Source organism: Anguilla anguilla, chromosome 12, assembly GCF_013347855.1.
Source record: "Anguilla anguilla isolate fAngAng1 chromosome 12, fAngAng1.pri, whole genome shotgun sequence".
Classification (NCBI taxonomy): domain Eukaryota; kingdom Metazoa; phylum Chordata; class Actinopteri; order Anguilliformes; family Anguillidae; genus Anguilla; species Anguilla anguilla.
Window position 1 is genome coordinate 43,333,748 of NC_049212.1, and position 20,881 is coordinate 43,354,628.

At 42.3% G+C, this 20,881-nt stretch overlaps 1 protein-coding gene across 8 annotated transcripts in view; it reads left to right on the forward strand.

The window, feature by feature from the left end:
• The first annotated feature begins 4,571 nt into the window (after positions 1–4,571).
• Positions 4,572–20,881, forward strand: part of pax3b (paired box 3b) — a 30,819-nt gene continuing 14,509 nt past the window's right edge. For 6 of the 8 annotated variants that reach the window (XM_035384138.1, XM_035384137.1, XM_035384135.1 and 3 more), the window contains exons 1-4: positions 4,572–4,994; positions 5,790–6,025; positions 6,403–6,532; positions 7,425–7,568. In XM_035384138.1, coding sequence (XP_035240029.1) covers positions 4,910–4,994; positions 5,790–6,025; positions 6,403–6,532; positions 7,425–7,568 — 595 coding nt within the window. In that variant the 5' untranslated portion in view covers positions 4,572–4,909. The remainder of the gene's footprint in view (positions 4,995–5,789; positions 6,026–6,402; positions 6,533–7,424; positions 7,569–20,881) is intronic. The other 2 variants (XM_035384139.1, XM_035384134.1) reach the window with 1 other exon arrangement.

Consider the following 20,881-nt stretch of genomic DNA (forward strand, 5'->3'; position numbering starts at 1 on the left):
TCGTTCTTTTCATAGAAATACAGTTTCTGAGAGTTCATTGAGTCCGTAAATCAACACCTTTGTCAACATAACGCCGCCGCATGTTTTCACTCTTCTATACGATCCTGTGTGTGAAACTCATGAAATAGCCTAAGCGACTCCAGGAGACTGCTGTCCGACGCTAAGCACACCTAGACACCGGTCATTTGCGTTGTCTATTATGACGACATTTGTGTCTGATCATTTATACCCGCTTAATGAGCAACAGGAACACATCCGAGTGCGAAATAGAGTGGTGTCTGTGGACATATAGGGCACAGTCCCATAAATTGATTTTGTTTTGCTAATATTAAATACTGAACTAACTTAAAAATGCAAAACGTTGATGAGTAAAATTAATTTATGTAATAAATATTAAACACTATTTAAATGGTCTCCCCAAAAGAACACTACCTGTAGATGGTGTTGAAAAACAACGTCTAGTGTCCCTTGTCTCCAAATCTGAATCCTTCTCCATAACCACCCTAGGTACCAACCATCGTTTTATCTGCAGATGGCCTTGTGAAAAAAAAAAAATAATAAAAAGTTTGTTAGGCGGCAAAATTTATACAGACGGGAATATCATATACATCATGTATTTTTGATCACCGAGTATCCAATTCCGGCTATAATACCCTCTAAAAATCATGCTACGTTAACAGATAACTTTTTAAATAATGTGTGATTTGTAAATAAAATTAAGCCTGATACCGAAAGAAATTACTTCTGGATTTTTTCGTAGCTCGGTCAAACAGTTTTTTGGAAATATTTCCCACAAAGGCTTTCACATTGCTCCGTTCTTGTGGGAGGTAGTAGAGGACTGACTGAATTGCACAGGTAGGAACCTGAAATGGCTACGGTAGCCACATTGTACATTATGTTATTGACTGTGTTATATTTAGCAAGAGTTACATTTATGGCGACTATACCATACACTTGAAAAGATGCGCACGTTAATATTATTTTCCATAGGAAAATAATATTCCGGCTAGAGCTTTTTTCTGGCTAGAGCCTTTTTTGAAACATGATCTATATTTTATTAAGATTACATTTGTCATTCCGTTTGTTTTCGTCAGATAGCCTAGATAAACGTTTACACACGTTATTTTAACGGTGTATCAAGTAATATATTTCAAAAAATCATACTCAGATACGTTTTTTCTTGGCCGTACGTGAGTCGGAGAGGATGTTGACCCAGCATCACAAGTAATTCGATAGAGGGCAATAAACGTCCCGTCCATCCCATTCCTCCTTTCTTTTTAGCATCACCAGCAGGCTGTGATCTGTTCACCTTCAGATGGCTGGACTGATGCTCGGCTCCTGGGCCAAGCAACCCGACACAAACTGCAACTGCCCTCCAAGCACCGACCTGCGGTGAGTTTAAACCGCATTTTACTGGGAGACGAAATTGATTCAGGTATTTAACGATTGGGAGACGAGGCCTGAGCAGGGATTGGGTATTTGTAGAAATATGTCCTTTAGTTAATGTCATCGGGAAGGTTGGAGTAAATATCTATTAGAATATGAAATTAATGCATTAGTCAGGCTACTTGGCTAATCACCTTCTCCATGCCACCCATGATCTCCCATTTTTTGGTGAAAAACATTTGACTGTCTTCCGTTTGAAAGTCAACCGTTGAATATCTCCGTGAAAAGTAGATATTATGCCAGAAATAGCGATGCACACCCTTAAAAATACATATCCCATATTCACAGCTCAGAATTTCAAGTGGCCAGGCCAAGTTATGCATACATTAACAGTGCTGTATACACACTGTGCATGTACACTGTATGCACTATATGACAAATAATTTCAATGTAAAGAGGTCCCATGTTTAATTGATTCAATTACAAACTGACAGGTGAAATCAGTTTGGTCCTATTTGCGGAGAGTTTTGAAACCTGATACCATCTGTGTGAAATGAAAAAAATGAAATGAGTTTAACTGACAGCAAATGGCAACAAGACATTGTGTTAAGCCTGCATTGTATTAAAATAAATTTAATTGCACAATTATGGTAGAACTTAAAACACATTTTCAACCACCTTAACTGATCAGGTGGTTGGCTTGACAAACACCAGCATACACAGCGGGTTGAGAATTCCTGTATTACTACAATTTACCCGCAGAAATATCTTCCATGATTCCCGCAATAATTCGAAATAGAATCTCCTTGAAACATTATTTATTATTATTATTATTATTATTATTATTATTATTATCCTGGCGCATTCATTGCAATATAAGTTTGAAAAGTTTGAAAAAATTAACTGGCAGTGCTTTGTAAAGTTTCTTCGGTGAGGAGCCGGTTCCTGCGGTGCTACGCTAATCCAGCCTGACGGCACCGGGGTGGAGAGCAGTTCCCGCTGAGGGTCGGGCTCTCTCCGCCGTCACCGTGAAATTTGCCACATACACTGTCACGCCAATTAAATCACCCACGAACCTATGAAAAGTTGTTAATCTCTCTTTAGACATCTTTATTTTTATAAACATTCGCATACCGTGAACTTGGCCTTTCGGTTTCAACAAGCCTGCAATTAATTTTGGGCATAATTTCTGCGTGTATCGCAAAAAAAACACCCACTGCATCAGCAGCACTGTGTAATAATAAAAAATCGAACACGCAGCTGTGAGATCGTTATTTGACTGTCGATTATGTGTGATGATTTAATAAAAACGTTGGTTAACGTTTCAAAACTATTTTAATTGTAATACCACCTCCCACTAACAAAAGGTTTTATATGCGGCCTATGAACTGTTGTAAGTGTCTGGTTATAATACATTTAAATGGAAAGGCTAGGCTTATGAAGGGCCAAATGATTAGCACAACTGATTGCCACAGTGACGTATAGTCTTCTAAAAATTGTGGGTTATTTCTGACAAAGTTATAACAAAGAGTAGCGTTTCCTTGGATCTGACTCTTGGGAAATTGTTCATATTCACAAAATACGAAACAAATTAGTTAGTTGTTTACTCTTATCTGGGATGTTCCAGTGCTACTCAGGAAAATGTCCAGTATTAAATCAACTCTTACAGAGTACCCTATTGGACTCATAACTACTCTGTAAGAGTTGATGTAACACATTTTACTGTGTAGGCCTACCTAAATGCCCCCTCTTCATCCACCATGTAAATATTACAGCACAGACCGGTTTGTATTTTTTTTCTTTCGTAAATTTTTTCCTTTTTCCTTTTCGGAGAAAGGGTAGCCCATTTCGTAAACAAACAATTTATCCAAAAGGAATGACATGGCAGAGCTGGACTACATAAGGGATCTGTGAGCAAGCAGTCTGGCGGAATTCGCAGGATAGAAAGTCTTTGTTTTGCGTGAATTCAAAGGCCGTTGGAAGAAAGATCCCAATTCCTTTGATTGATTGGGGGAGCTGAAAGAGTCTGACTGACGGAGGCTCTTCAATGGACGTCGCAACCAAACGTTTAAAAAAAGGTGGGAGGGAGATGGCAAGAGGACACTTCTGTGTCAGTAAGACAGTTATAAATAGAGAGCCCAGTCCCGCACAGTTGCGTATTCTCTCTGCAGTAAGACAATTATAAATAAGGAGTCCAGTCCGCACAGTTGCGCATTCTCTCTGCAGTAAGACAGTTATAAATAAGGAGTCCAGTCTGCACAGTTGCGCATTCTCTCTGCAGTAAGACAGTTATAAATAAGGAGTCCAGTCCGCACAGTTGCGCATTCTCTCTGCAGTAAGACAGTTATAAATAAGGAGTCCAGTCCGCACAGTTGCGCATTCTCTCTGCAAACGGCCCTTTACTGCATTCCTGGAGTCACACCCTGCTGTGACTCCACGGCCCTAATCAGACACACCATTTCTTTTATTTTAATTGCTACGGTAAAATCTACTCACCCCAGGTCTATAAATTCCCGAGGACAGTGAAACGCTGGGGGTACTTTAGGTGGAGAAGGCTAGAGTTTAAGGCGGGGGACGGTACTCCACTCCAAATCAAAAGTACATTAGAACTTCAGTCGCTCAGTTGTGTCTGTGCTCAGTTTTTTGAAGTTGTGCTGCTCTGTGGAAATCCCTGGAACACGCTCATCTTTTATGAGTCATATCACATTATAACGTCATAAAGTTATCAGTATGAAATGAAGACGATCCTTTTTCAATCTTATATCACGCGATCGAATCATTAGGTTATGGGTATGAAGTAAAGATGCGTCAACTTTAGTCTTATGCATTATATCTAAATGATCGGTTATGAAAACAATGATCTTCCACTCGCAACACTAGCTTAATAACATGATTTTGCATACATATGGATCATACATATTTATACAAATGTAAAATATTAAATTACACAGTAATTATAAATGAAAAACAGTCTTGATAAACCCGAAAAGCGCTGCAGTAAATCCCTACCTCCATCCGGGCCCGGAGCCCAAACCCAGCCACGCGCAGAGAAAGTTTCCGTTCCCAGCCAATAGTTGCGCGCACTGAGGAACAGGGACTTTCCTGATCTTAGCCAATCACAGGGTCCGAAGCTCCGATAGAACTAGGGGTGCAGCAGCTAATAAATGTTCCATTATTGCCACCGCTTCACTGGCTTAAACTGTGTCAACAGCAACAACTGCGCCAATCCCACGAAGTTTATCTGATATACATCACACCATTTAAATAGGCGCAATTCGTAGGAAACTAACATTGATTGTTTTTCAAAAAGTTTTCCTGAACTTTATTTCTTTGATAAATCTTCGTTTGAAGCGGAATATTAACCAGCATTTACCAGAACAAGGAAGCTCATCTATCCCAGCCATACATCCACATATTGGAGTACAGCAAAACTTTAAAGCTCCCACTGACACCGCTTGTCACCTCCAGTTCTGCATCGCCTTCTCCCGAGCCAAAGGGACACCGTGGATCGGAGTGAGGATACATGGCGGCGTTAGCGGGGGCCGTGCCCCGCATGATGCGCCCCTCGCTGGCCCAGAGCTATCCGCGAAGCGGCTTCCCGTTGGAAGGTATAATATTGATATTATATATATGAATAATCGTATAAATATATAGGGTACACAAAAAATCAGTTATAGATCAGCCAGACATTCCACAACGCTATTTCTCGCGCTGTTTCTTTTACAATGACGTTGTCGTATATGTTGTTACTGTGCAATGGGTTAAACTGGCATTTTTCATGTAATTCCACAATTAATTAAAAACAGCCAGTTCTCAGAGCACGTGTTTAAGTCTGTAACGAAAGCATTTTAAGACAACCTTGTGCATTTCTACTCTGATTTTGTAATGGCAGCAACGTTCTTAAACATGTGGAGCGCATCTGTCACACTTTTAAATAGGCTAACTGCATCAACAGATGTTTACATTTTTTTCGTTCTTCTTGTCCTCGTCAAAAGGTTCTGAAGTACTGTTCAAAACTGTCTTTGTTGGCGAAGTAGCTGTGTTGATTTATATTCAGTGTGTGATTGAAAAACATTTTAATAAACCGGCAATTTATGATAACTACATCTTTCATGCAAGGCCCGTGCATGGGTATGTCCCAAGTAAAGTTTTGAAATTATTTACTGAAATAAATCGAAAATAATTCATACATTGAATTACATAATATTGTACATAAACAGTAATAAAACATTCCACAGTTAATTTTAACAGGTTTCGTTGCGTCAAATAGTTGCACTCATTATCAAATAGCGTTAAACCAACATTGTAAGAGAAAATCTTAATTCTGCTGTAGTCACTGTTACACAGCAGTACATAAAAACACAATACAATTGTTTGTGTTTCTTAAACATTTTTTCCTACAGTTTCCACGCCGTTAGGTCAAGGCAGAGTAAACCAGCTCGGTGGAGTCTTCATTAACGGCCGACCTCTGCCGAATCACATCCGTCACAAGATCGTGGAGATGGCACACCACGGCATCCGGCCCTGCGTCATCTCCCGCCAGCTGCGCGTCTCTCACGGCTGCGTCTCTAAAATCCTGTGCAGGTACCAGGAGACTGGTTCCATCCGGCCTGGTGCGATCGGAGGGAGCAAGCCAAAGGTGAGCAGGACGGGCCAATTGGATTCACGAGGACAGTGCAGGAAGTGATAGGAGATCACCACGTGCTGATTCATACCCATTTTTAGCTGTTTTATGCTTTCTGGACGGTCTACAGAGTCGAGTCCGCTTCTCTCCGAGTTGCGAATTTATCTCAGTTAGAGGATGAATTGTGGCAGAAGCGAACATAGATTTGAACTTAAATTCAATGGGATGTTTGCGCACGCACTTAAGATGCAGTCAGCATGCGAACAGTTTGGGCCCTGGACAGTTGTAGGATGTAGAATTTATTAATTCACAGCATGTGCTTTTTCATTTCAAATTTAAAATGACAAAGACTACGTATTTCTCATTTTAAAATTCACTGTTGTCATTTAAAGCAGGTGACCACGCCGGATGTGGAGAAGAAAATAGAGGAGTACAAGAGAGACAACCCCGGAATGTTCAGCTGGGAAATACGCGATAAACTATTAAAAGATGGAATCTGCGACAGAAACAACGTTCCTTCCGGTATATTCCCCTTATTATGATCCTCCAAACAAACTTTAACAGCAGCAGCAGCAACACAGCGACAACTACAAATACTTGTTATATAAGTTATATGTTAATTTAAAAAATAAAATAAAAAACTACTAGCAATGAAATAGATATCTTGTTACATTAACAAGTTAACGCGCAAGATTCATAATCCTCATCATCGCCATCATTTTCATCATCATCTTCCTCTTCGTTGTTGACATCATTAATTTTTTTTTTATAAAAATTTTTTTTTATATCACCGTGTGGGCTAAATTGTCGTGTTACTTTAGCTTTACAACTTTGCATAAACGTCTAGTATTATGATAGTAATGGCGACTTAATATTCAACATAAAAATAAATAACTACTTACTGTATGTTGTGTTTAATTCGTATATATCACACAGAAAAAACAAACAAACACACACACACACAAACGCACACACACACACGATAGTACCTATCAGATCAGCGGCAACAAGTGTCCCAAAAAGTGTTTTAAAATATAATTTTCAACAACAATATGCTATGTAAAAGTTGTGTAAGTCGCTCTGGATAAGAGCGTCTGCTAAATGCCTGTAATGTAATGTAATGTAACATTTTCATAACTGCATCTTTGTATAGAGTGGACATTATGATGACTTATTATTTTCCTTTAACTGATGATGAAATGCCCTATATAATTTAGACAAATTTTGAACATGAAAAATTGTCTTGGAAAAAAATAATTTTAATGACCAACGATAAACAAAAAATGTTTTACTTATGTATGTAATTTATCGTTTCATTCGAGTACAGTATCATTTTAAGATCGCCACAAATTTCGCAATAGGTTTGTCCTATTCATTTATAAAATTGTATTTTTGTATTTTGCTTATTTTAAAGTGAGTTCAATCAGTCGCATAATGCGGAGTAAATTCGGAGGCAAAGGTGAAGACGACGACGACGAGGACGAAATAGAGAAGAAAGAGTTGGAGGAGAACGAACAGAGGGCCAAACACAGCATTGGCGGGATTCTCGGAGACAGATGTGAGTTGAAACTGCTACCATTTCAGAAATTAGAGTGCAGGAAACGTAATGGTTGCGCGCGCGTGTGAGCCAAGGGTCTGTTTTTTAATGTTAGACGGGCACTGCACAATGTTTCGTTGTTAAGTTCAGATAGTTATGGCAACATAATACATTCCGTTAACCAACAAAATGATTATATCTCCATGGACGATTATCATCTCCATCTAGGTTAAACCTCACGAACTGAAAAGTTATTAAACTTAACCATGTTTCTCGTGGCTGTGATGCTAATGCACTGTTTCGCGTGGCATCAAGTAGGCCTATAGTGAAAGCGCCGTGAAAGCGGTGCTTAGGATACTGCTATGTAAGGAATTATAATCGACCTTATCTTAAGGTAATGCGTTTTCCATGAGGTGCAACATCAATACAAACAGCGGGTGGGAGTTGGGGGATGCGGAGGTGTGTGTGCGTGTGCGTGTGTGTCCGTATGTGTGTTTGTGTGTGTGTGTTTATGTGTGTCTCTTCAAAGATTATCAGAAGAGTCAAAACTGTATAAACCGTTATGCGTGGCTCGCTTGTTGGAGATAAATTCTTACTATTGGCTATCTGGTCCCAGATATATTTACAAATTGACATTACATTTAATACTTCAGAGATACAAGTTGGGTAGACATTTATGTGTTCGCTTATATCCAGAGTCACCCTTATTTCATTTCTATGGCTTCTGCCATGTTAGATGCGCAATGACTAGCCATTAACAGGCTACTTCTACTACTACTAATATTGATTATTATTATTATTATTATTATTATTATTATTATTATTATTATTATAGTTGTGGCATGTTTTCCTCGTTTTAATTAATAGTTCTACAGGATACGCAAACGGACGTCCTTCGATTAATTTTGTATTGTGAATGATAAATAATGTTTTCATATGTATAGATCGTGATATTATTTCTGTGAACCCCTGATTGAATCCAGTATATGAACTTAATTCGTTTAAAAATATCAATGCATAAAATCCCATATGAGATTAGCTGATGATAGATCGCTAATGAACAACCGATTTTCCCGGGGTTAATTGCCTACTGTACAAATATTTTAGAAAAAGAAAACCGGCCGGGAGGAGGTGGGGAGACAAAAAGTTCCAAATGAGTTGATCAAACATTTGTACAACTGCTCCATCCCGTACAAAGACAAGTCCCGCGCACAATCAGACACTTACGGATGAACTTGGAAGACAAAGGCGCGAGAGTCCATTGAAACTCACACTTCGGCTTCGCGCGAACAAAGCCCGTCCTAGCAACAGCTTGGCCCAGACAAAAGAAGGCAACCTTTTTATAATTCTGGGAGAAAAGAAGAGAAAGCGGCCCAACAATAGGCTGAGAAAAGACATTATGAGCTTGCAATGAGGGATGAATTATTCAGCGATCACCAATAGCCACAGCTCCTCGCAGTTTTATAGACTGTGCACCGTGGAAAAATGGCCGTTTTCACCTACAAAATGTTCCTTTTGGAGTCTTTAAGGTCGCCTAAAGATGCCGACTGCCATTCAAAATGACAATTGAAACCTCTCTCTCTCTCCCTCTCTCTCTCTCTCTTTCTGAAAAAATGCTTCTATTTCAAGAACCCTCCACTTAAAAAAATGTACAAATAGTACTGACAGACATGTTTGCGAGATATAGCCTGCCCAATCTGTTCAAGGTAGTCAAAAGAAACAAAACACACAAAAAGCACTTGAAACTTATGAACTTAAAAGTTAATCTTCGAATGGCTGGTTACTTTCAGATTTAAAGCCTTCTCGTAGAAACGGCAATGCCATGAACATTATTATTATTATTATTATTATTATTATTATTATTATTATTATTATTGTTGTTGTTGTCCTTATTATAGATTTCTGTAAATGCTTTATTTTCCAAATGATAATTAGGCGTATTATTATTATTATTAGTTGTAGTGGTAGTAGTAACAGTAATAATTTAATCGTTGTTATTATTATTATTAATTAGTAATTAAATATTTACAAATCGATTTCGCGAATAATGCGCGGCACTAACGTTATTCATGCAATAGCAGCTAATAAATGTAGCCCGCGAGGATATTCTGTATTCATTCCGTATTACTCTCTTCTGGCCCTCTTTAACATTAATTGGGTTTTCTAAATGTTTCTGATGCTCAGCTATGTGACATTTAATGATCGGGAGAGTGTATTAAAGACTTCTTTACTGAATAGGCACCAATGTTTTCCCCCGGGAATCGAGCTGGCCTCGAGCCACAGTTACAATGGATTCGCGCTCGTCATGCGCACTGCTACAATATTCACCCATCATGCACACCCCTCGCGCTGAAAATCTCTTCAAGCGGATTAAATCGAGCCTTTTATTTCTACTCACTTTCATCTCCGGACCAACCCCGCCCCTTTCACTCTCGCTCTCCGCCTGCGGCGCGCATTCGTTTAATATCTGTACCCATTTTTTTCAAGAGAGCCAACACGAACAAAAGCAAGTCAGTTCCCCGATCTTAGAAAAGACGGCCGGTGTATTTTTTTTTTTTTTTTTTTGAGTCCTAATTTTTGTTTTCAACTTTTCTCCATGCCTTAATAGAATTAAATACACTAGATTATATGACACGCGAGCGGAGCGTAATATTTACATGTAAATACTCGATTAGGGACTTGTCGGTCGAGTTTGCAGTTGTCGGGAGTCTTGTTTTGATTCATCACCCATTTTCACGACTACTTTCTACCGATATCAATGAGCAAAGCGCGCAGATTTTAGTTTTATAGACAAGGTTATACACCGCCAATAGAATAAAAAATATAAACTTAAAATATAAATATAAACGTTAAAAAAACTGCCATTTTCATTTTACGTTTATAGCCCCGTGAAAGCAATATTATTTTAACATAAAGAAATAAGACATTTTAGACTTTTTAAATAATCTTTATTGACGTAATATGTGGAATAATGTACATCACATACAAAACATTGGCCTAATAAACATGTAAATTCGTGATTAAAGGTAAGGTCAATATGTTCAGTATAACCTATTCCGACAATTTAGTGTCAATGATTTCACCTGAAAGCCTAGAGGCGCACACCTTGCCTGGTTGGTGATCGTACAGTGAAATTGCCAATTCCATCTGAGGACAGGTTTCCGCGATTGCAGTAGCGTCTTACTCCCTCTCTGCTACTGAGTTGTTTTACAACTGTGAATTAAAATCTGAAAAGGACGTTTTCAGTATCACTAGCCAAATATTGATTAAGCGAGTGTTTGCCCAGGCTATTGTTGCGCGAAAGGGGCCACTGGCTCTGCCCCTTGTTGTTCACAATCTATTGTCGGATTCCCTCAAGTGCGGAGATCAAAGCCAGCTCGTTTAGATTTATTTGTCTGGGAAAACGGTCCACATTTCGAGTGACTCTGTGCCTCAGGGCCTGAATGCAGCCTGCGCGAGCGGACTCGCAAAGCTCGTTTGCAGCGTGTGAAAGATGCTCGAGATCAAAATACCAGCTACTGCTAATAACCCGTCATTTTCCTTCCCCTTTAACCAGGAGGCGCTTTGGTGGGTCGCAGCGACGCTGGTCCGTTTTAAAGTTATATGCAGATTACATGTGTATTCGTATACAAATCAACAGAGGATAAACGTATGAACTATTGCCTCCTGTCGCATAACTAGACTATAACTTGGTCGGTGTTCATTTTATTATTTTTATGCCCCGTGAATCTTAGCGTGTTTGCATACTGACAGCATGTCCACAGGCAGAACCGCGTCTACTCTAGATTGCTATACCCTTTTCATTTTGACTTTAGTCCTGCACGCGGTAAAGTTTTAACGAAGGGACAGTGGAGCTCATATTCAGAGCAAGACCCTGCTAATTACTCCTCAAAACTACACCAATTCCCTCCATATTTACGGCTCATCTTTTTAACCCCATTTAGCTCATTAAAATTAGCTGGAGTTACTGAAGAGTGCTAGGCTGGTCGTGTGAATTTCCATTTATACCAGACACAAAAAAAATGTGCTCTGAAATACAAACAGTCAATGGGATAAGTTTATTTCTGAAAGGGAATCCTGGAAAGCCTAATTGAATAAGCCTGGATCTCTGTGCTGTGCCATGGAGAAAGCAGTCAACATGTCATAATTAGCTTTACTGAAGCACATTCCAACAATCTGCCCCTTTCTCCCTGCTCCATTGTCCCGGAGCAGCCAAACAGCCGCCGGACAAAAGGAATCAAGTGCTGACAAAACATGAAAGGGCAAAAAGATTTAACTGCCTTTGTCAAAGAAACTGACCAGGACTTTGTTTGTGTAAATAAAGTGAAGAACTGGCTCTGCACTATTTAGGCTAGGACACTACTCAATAGAATATTTTATCAGCTCACACTGGATATATGCCAGAGAGAGAGAGAGAGAGATGTGTGTGTGTGTTTGTGTGTGTGTGTGTGTATGTGTGTGTGTGTGGGGGGGGGGGGGGGCTTTTAGACATGTCTAATTTATAAGTGTGAAACGTTTGTTAAAAAGAGGACAGCTGGGCGGTAAGGATGCATGTTCGCTTGCAGGAGTTGATTATTAGATTATTTGCATTGGTTGACTTTTTGGGAAGAAACCTCCGTCCCTCACTCTGCTTCTGCAAACATAGCAAGTGCTTGAGTTTGAATCCCATTGTGCTCAGAACACACCATGTGCTTGAGTTTGAATCCCATAGTGCTCAGAACACTGCCATGTGCTTGACTTTGAATCCCATAGTGGTCAGAACAGACAATGTGCTTGAGTTTAAATCCCATAGTGCTCAGAACACTGCCATGTGCTTGAGTTTGAATCCCATAGTGCTCAGAACACACCATGCGCATCAGTTTGAATCCCATAGTACTCAGAACACACCATGTGCTTGAGTTTGAATCCCATAGTGCTCAGAACACACCATGCGCTTGAGTTTGAATCCCATAGTGCTCAGAACACTGCCATGTCCTGGAGTTTAAATCCCATTGTACTCAGAACACACCATGTGCTTGAGTTTGAATCCCATAGTGCTCAGAACACTGCCATGTCCTGGAGTTTAAATCCCATTGTACTCAGAACACACCATGTGCTTAAGTTTGAATCCCATAGTGCTCAGAACACTGCTATGTGCTTGAGTTTGAATCCCATAGTGCTCAGAGCACACCATCTGCTTGAGTTTGAATCCCATAGTGCTCAGAACACTGCTATGTGCTTGAGTTTGAATCCCATAGTGCTCAGAGCACACCATCTGCTTGAGTTTGAATCCCATAGTGCTCAGAACACTGCTATGTGCTTGTGTTTGAATCCCATAATCCTCAGAACACACCATCTGCTTGAGTTTGAATCCCATAGGGCTCAGAACACACCATGCGCATCAGTTTGAATCCCATAGTACTCAGAACACACCATGTGCTTGAGTTTGAATCCCATAGTGCTCAGAACACACCATGTGCTTGAGTTTGAATCCCATAGTGCTCAGAACACTGCTATGTGCTTGAGTTTGAATCCCATTATGCTCAGAACACATCATATGCTTGAGTTTGAATCCCATAGTGCTCAGAACACACCATCTGCTTGAGTTTGAATCCCATAGTGCTCAGAACACTGCTATGTGCTTGAGTTTGAATCCCATAGTGCTCAGAGCACACCATCTGCTTGAGTTTGAATCCCATAGTGCTCAGAACACTGCTATGTGCTTGTGTTTGAATCCCATAATCCTCAGAACACACCATCTGCTTGAGTTTGAATCCCATAGGGCTCAGAACACACCATGCGCATCAGTTTGAATCCCATAGTACTCAGAACACACCATGTGCTTGAGTTTGAATCCCATAGTGCTCAGAACACACCATGTGCTTGAGTTTGAATCCCATAGTGCTCAGAACACTGCTATGTGCTTGAGTTTGAATCCCATTATGCTCAGAACACATCATATGCTTGAGTTTGAATCCCATAGTGCTCAGAACACACCGTGCGCTTGAGTTTGAATCCCATTGTGCTCAGAACACTGCCATGTGCTTGAGTTTGAATCCCATAGTGCTCAAAACACACCATCTGCTTGAGTTTGAATCCCATAGTGCTCAGAACACTGCCATGTGCTTGAGATTAAACCCCATAGTTCTCAGAACACACCATGTGCTTGAGTTTGAATCCCATAGTGCTCAGAAAGGGTTTCTGTCATGCATACATGAAGGGTGGCTGTGAAGCGTGTCTCTCCAGCGCTTGGACTGAAGCAGAAATCACTTTCTGGGATGGCAGAACGTCCTCTGTCTCTCCTCTTTGCCTTCCTCTCTTCCTCCCTTCCTCTTCTCAAGCGCTCTTTTTCCTACGCATGACCATCCAAGCATAAAAACATGGTTATCTGCAAATGAATGGTGACTCTATGCTTCATTAAAGCCTCTTTCTCCTTTTGCACCCGTATTGTGACCCTCTGATATCAATTCAAAGGGCAATTAATGAATGCAGCCCATCTTTGAAGTGGGGGTGCAGGGGTGCGGGGATGTGGGGGTGTGCTCCAGCCAGCCCCTCCCTGTGGACGGGCCCACATTCAGACGATGCTCCGCAAGACAGTTTGAAGTGAGTGAAAGAGAGCGGGCAAGCGAAGGTCAAGGAGAATAGGCCCATAGAAAAGCACTCTTTATTTGTTGGAAGTATTAGCCAAGCAAAACTGCCTGGAATGAGGGGGTGTGGGGGTTGTTTTTTTGAGCGGGGGGGGGGGGGGGGGGGGGGTCAAGGAAAAAGCAACAAAATGAAATAGTTAAACAATAAAAAGCCAGACAGGGAGCTGTCAATCACCTGACTTGAAGACTGTCGCTCTTAAACTGAGTAATGTTATCTAATTACCCTGGGAAGCACAAGCAATTGGGAGCAGGAATTATGTTCATTTAAAGGAAAAAGAGCAAAAACAGCAAAAAGAGCAAAGGTCCAAAGAGGATCAATCAGCACTTTGCCCGGGCAGCAGCATCCGAAGTTTAAACTTCAGACTGTTGGCACAAGTGTCGGCAAACTTTTTGGAAAAATTAAACTATTGGCAAAATCAACTGGTTTTAAACTATGCCATTCCTTCTTTTAAAAGAAATATAGTTATTTTGAGTTTAAGGGGTAAAATTATATATATAAATATATGAAAATGTAGGCGGTAGATTAAAAAACTTAAAGTGATTATTATTACAGTTTTTACAAGATGGTAGATGGTGGTACTGTGTTGTGAGGTGTTGGAAGTGCTTTTGCCTGAGAGCAGGAGTGGGGGTTAAAATGGCAGGTAAGAACCTCCTGTTACTCCCATTAAAAAGAAAAGGAAACACAACTGAAAAAACAGCTCATAATTGTGACTGACATACATATAGATTCTAGAGTAAATACAGTGGATAATAACATTTCTATGAGAGTGTTAAGGTTTGAGAAAATGTAGTAGCTGTTTGTTTTTGGTTTGGTAAATTTGTATTGAGATAGTTTAACTGAAGATGAAGGTTGTGAATTACAGATTGTCACTAAGACTATGAATGCAGGACTATATTTTTCAGCTTGACAGCCTCTGTGTGAACTGTGCATTCCTGTTTGGCAGTAACAGTGCTGAACTGAACAGTGACGGTTTGGCAGTGACGGTTTGACAGTAACAGTTTGGCAGTGACGGTTTGGCAGTGACGGTTTGGCAGTGACAGTTTGGCAGTGACGGTTTGGCAGTGACGGTTTGGCAGTGACAGTTTGGCAGTGACGGTTTGGCAGTGACGGTTTGGCAGTGACAGTTTGGCAGTGATGGTGTGGCAGTGACAGTTTGGCAGTGATGGTGTGGCAGTAACAGTTTGGCAGTGACAGTTTGGCAGTGACGGTTTGGCAGTGACGGTTTGGCAGTAACAGTTTGGCAGTGACGGTTTGGCAGTGATGGTTTGGCAGTAACAGTTTGGCAGTGACGGTTTGGCAGTGAAGGTTTGGCAGTAACAGTGCTGAACTGAACAGTAACGGTTTGGCAGTGACGGTTTGGCAGTAACAGTTTGGCAGTGACGGTTTGGCAGTGATGGTTTGGCAGTAACAGTTTGGCAGTGACAGTTTGGCAGTGACGGTTTGGCAGTAACAGTTTAGCAGTGACGGTTTGGCAGTGACGGTTTGGCAGTAACAGTTTGGCAGTGACGGTTTGGCAGTGACGGTTTGGCAGTAACAGTGCTGAACTGAACAGTAACATTTTGGCAGTGACGGTTTGGCAGTAACAGTTTGGCAGTGACGGTTTGGCAGTAACAGTTTGGCAGTGATGGTTTGGCAGTAACAGTTTGGCAGTGATGGTTTGGCAGTAACAGTTTGGCAGTGACGGTTTGGCAGTGACGGTTTGGCAGAAACAGTTTGGCAGTGACGGTTTGGCAGTAACAGTGCTGAACTGAACAGTAACAGTTTGGCAGTAACAGTTTGGCAGTGACGGTTTGGCAGTGACAGGTTCCTGAACACAAACTGCAGCCAGGCAGCCTGAACACAAACTGCAGCCATGCAGCCTGAACACAAACTGCAGCCTGAATGCAAAGTGCAGCCTGAACACAAACTGCAGCCATGCCGCCTGAACACAAACTGCAGCCTGAATACAAAGTGCAGCCTGAACACAAACTGCAGCCTGAATGCAAAGTGCAGCCTAAACACAAGCTGCAGCCAGATCTGAACACAAATTGCAGCCTGAACACAGACTGCAGCCTGAACAGAAACCGCAGCCGGGCCTGAACACGTACTACAGCCATGCATCCTGAACACAAAGTGCAGCCAGGCAGCCTAAACACAGACTGCAGACTGAACACAAAGTGCAGCCTGAACACAAAATGCAACCATGCAGCCTGAACACAGATGGCAGCCAGGCAGCCTGAACACAAACTGCAGCCTGAACACGAAGTGCAGCCAGGCAGCCTGAACACAGACTGCAGCCAGGCAGCCTGAACACAAACTGCAGCCAGGCCTGAACACAAACATTCATTCAGTGGGGTGTTTGGATCCAACCTGGACACAGCTAGGCTCTTTTTGCACTTCTGTTTAAATCTGAGGAGAAAGTAAAAAGTTCACTCTCTGCACAAATTAACTCTTCATTTGTCTCTTTTGCCTTTTGTTTTGTTTAGGGAACACATGTCATCAGCTCAATTACCCTCTTCATTAACTGCCCCTTAGGAAGGAATTGCCCCCAGTGGAATTGCTCTGGGTCCCCTGGGCTGGGGCTGTAAACTGCACACATGGCCAGCCCTGGACCCAGGACGCTGGCCCTATTTAAGTTTTAACTGGGGAGAGGACCCTGGCCCTATTTAAGTTTTAACTGGGGAGAGGACCCTGGCCTCGTTTCAGTTTTAAGAGAAGCTCTTCCAGCCCGACTCAAAACCGTCATCTTTCTCCTCATTTATTTTCCTGGAGAACAAAGTCTCTTTCTGTCACCTTCCTCTTTTCTTGTCTGTTTTGTTGGAGGGGGACGGGGATTGATTTTGGCAGATGTGAAGTTTTGGCTGGTGCTGTGTACTGTAAAAAAGGCCAGGTTTCTCCTGAATACATTTGGAAATTAAACAAATGCCTTTGTGAAGTAAGGTGCTGAGTTCAATTGGATCCACACTTTTAAGTGCTTGCCTCTGAACTTCTCGGAGTGCCTGTAATTGTTTAACAGTTTTACTGGGTTGAGTTTTCAGGTCTTTTAGCAGTTTTACTGGGTTGAGTTTTCAGGTCTGTTAGCAGTTTTACTGGGTTTAGTTTTCAGGTCTGTTAGCAGTTTTACTGGGTTGAGTTTTCAATCAATCAATCAATTTTTGTTTGTATAGCGCTTTTAACAAAGGAGCTTTGTCACAAAGCAGCTTTACAGAGAACCGGCCCCCAAAGAGTAAGCCTAGGGCAACAGTGGCAAGGAAAAACTCCCTGACTGATAACAGAAAGAAACCTTGAGCAGAACCGGACTCAGAGGGGGAACCCATCTGCCGCGGGCAGGCACCGGTTTGTTATGGAAATGGCTTACATGAAAACAGATAAATTATAATACAGGTCTATATTTTCAGATCTGTTAGCAGTTTTACTGGTTGAGTTTTCAGGTATGTTAGCAGTTTTACTGGGTTGAGTTTTCAGGTCTGTTAGCAGTTTTACTGGGTTGAGTTTTCAGGTCTGTTAGCAGTTTTAATGGGTTGCGTTTTCAGGCCTGTGCTGTTTTTGGATCTCATCTGCATATGACAGGGGAGATGGCTTGAATACAGATGAGCACCTTGGATTAGTTAACAGTAGAAACTGAAAGAGAAGAGTTACTGGGAAATTTATGTTTATTTATGAACTAAACATTTAACACAGATTTATATAACAGAGTTACAGAACTGGCAGAAATCACAACAAGTAGTATATAATTCTTAAACTTTTTATTTGTGCCCTTACTTCTGTTGTTGTTTCTCAGAGCCATTTTCATCTGTAAAAATGTATTTGAAACAGTATCTTCTTGACCACAAGTGGTAATTATACTATGTAATCATTAGTACTTTGAAATAAAATTTATAAGCCAAAAAAAAAGGTTTTCTTTGCCTGAATAATAGACTAAGAAATACAATCAAACTGATCATAAAATTCCCAACATTAAGCTACATTAAACTGCAGAGGTATGCAGGTATAGAGTAATACATACAGGAAAGTGTAATGATTTTTACTTGTTTAACACAAATAACAATCTCTAAATTTTTGTTTATGTTGATATTACATTTATTACATATTACATTCATTATGCCAAAAAGAGAAATTGTTTCAAAATATTGCATTAATTGTCAAACTCTGTTTATAAATGCTTGTTTCCATAATTTGTACCAGTATGGTATATACTGTGTTTGTGATTCCATTTGAGTGTATGTGCGTGTTAAAGCCTTGAGCTGCAGTCTATGGTACTCTGGCGAAGGTTTGTTTAACAGTTTTTAGTGACCTCAAAGTTTGTTGAAATCTTGTGTCTTTTTATCTCTTAGCTGCTTTTGGGTGCTTTTCCACAGCCTGAATTTCACATTCTTTGTGTTATTGAATGTTATTATTCATTTATAACCCTATCCCTATCCCTAACCCCATCCCTATCCCTAACCCCAACCCCATCCCCAACACCAACCCCATCCCCATCCCTATCCATAACCCCATCCCTATCCCTAACCCCATCCCCATCCCTATCCCTATCCCTATCCCTAACCCTAACCCTAACCCCATCCCTAACCCCATCCCTAACCCTATCCCTAACCCTAACCCTAACCCCAACCCCAACCCCTATCCCTAACCCTAACCCCATCCCCATCCCTATCCCTATCTCTAACCCCATGCCCAACCCCAACCCCATCCCTAATCCTATCCCTAACCCCAACCCCAACCCCATGCCCATCCCCAACTTCAACCCCATCCCCAACACCAACCCCATCCCTAACCCCAACACCAACACCAACCCCATCCCTAACCCCAACCCCAACCCCAACCCCATCCCCAACCCCACCCCAGCAGCCAGGCAGGAAGAGACTGCAGAGGTTTTAGGCAACAGCTCCTGAGTAGGCTATTATGGACTAATAAGTTAATGTTGTTCCTTAGTGCAGTAATCATATGTAAATATGAGCAGGCTCACTCATGTGCCCTGTGTGTGAATTTCAGTGATCCTCCCCTGTCGCATACAGCCCTACTGATATTACGGACTAGTGTCTCCAAACTCAAACAAGAGAAGGACTGAGAGAGAGAGAGAAAGAGAGAGTGGGATAGAGGGTGAGAAATGGACTGAACTGCAGTGAATTGGAATGATGGAGGAGTTGGGGTTACTTTAAATAAAAGATTCCCCCTCCCCCATGCATGCTTCCTCCCTCCTGAGGGTTCAGGTGCTCCCCTGTGGAGCCCCCACGCCCCTCCCCCACGGCCCCCGCCCCGCTCCGGGGCTCTTTGTGTGGGGGGCACCCTGCCAGGCAGGTGTCAGGCCCCTGAATGTGCTGCGGGCCGCAGGCCCTGCAGATGGAGCCTGGAAGTGCCCCTCAGCCCTGGCGCCTCACTGCCACACAAAGGCCAGCCAAATAACGGGAGAGAGAGAGAGAAAAATCCCAGCTCCACAAAAGCCAAAGTGTCACTTGCCATTAAATCTGTGGCTGTGATGGAGCAGTTACTCAAAATAGAGAAGGACAGAGCGCGCTCCACCCCATCCCACAGGGAACATGATACAGTACTGAACAGAGCACGCTCCACCCCATCCCACAGGAAACACGATACAGTACTGAACAGAGCACGCTCCACCCCATCACACAGGGAACATGATACAGTACTGAACAGAGCACGCTCCACCCCATCACACAGGGAACATGATACAGTACTGAAAAGAACACGCTCCACCCCATCCCACAGGGAACATGATACAGTACTGAACAGAGCACGCTCCACCCCATCCCACAGGGAACATGATACAGTACTGAAAAGAACACGCTCCACCCCATCCAACAGGGAACGTGATACAGTACTAAACAGAGCACGCTCCACCCCATCCCACAGGAACATGATACAGTACTGAAAAGAGTGCGCTCCACCCCATCCCACAGGGAACCTGATACAGTACTGAAAAGAGCATACTCCGCCCTGTCCCTCAGGGAACACGATACAGTACTGAGAGTGAAGTACTGGCCTACTTCATCCTTAACCCAGCACAAGAGAGGCATTTATTACATTCATAAAGGCTTTTAAAACAAAAATAACTTTGTTAAGTAGTGAAAAACCAATGCAAACTGGCTCCTGTGTGCCCTCGGGCTCCCCCTGGAGGCCATTCCTGTAACAGCACTCCCAGGAGCTCCAGGGGGGCAGACAGATCCATCCTGCACAGTGACTCTTGTGTTTTAATTAAAACTTTAAATCTAAGCTTCTCACTGCTGCTGTACCCTGCCTCTCCCCTGCCCTGCCCTGCAACCTTTCTTTCTTCCCTTTTCTCTCCTATTATTTTCTGAAGGATGGATACTGGGGACCCCATGCTGCTCACCCCGTTCCCCCCCTACTCCCTCCCCCCTGCCCCCCCCCCCGTCTGCTCCGGACCCACCATGCCTCCCGCCCCCACCTCCATTGCTCTACAAACCTGATGCCCCAGTAAATGTGATGGAATTGTGTTTTTTCCCTGGTTTAGGAAGTCTGTTGGTCTGAGAGCAAGAGTGGAGTTGCGTAGAGTGTGGAGGGCTGGGGTTTCTGGGAAAGGCAGTGATGGAAAAAGCTACTCGAAGCTTACAGAACCTTTTGGGGTGGGGTGCGTGGAGGGGGAGGGGGAGGGGGCGTGGGGGCAGGGTACATGGATGGGGAGGCGAGGTGCGCGGGCGGGGGTGGGGGCGGGGTGTGTGGGTGGGGGTGGGGGTGGGGGTGGGGGCGGGGGG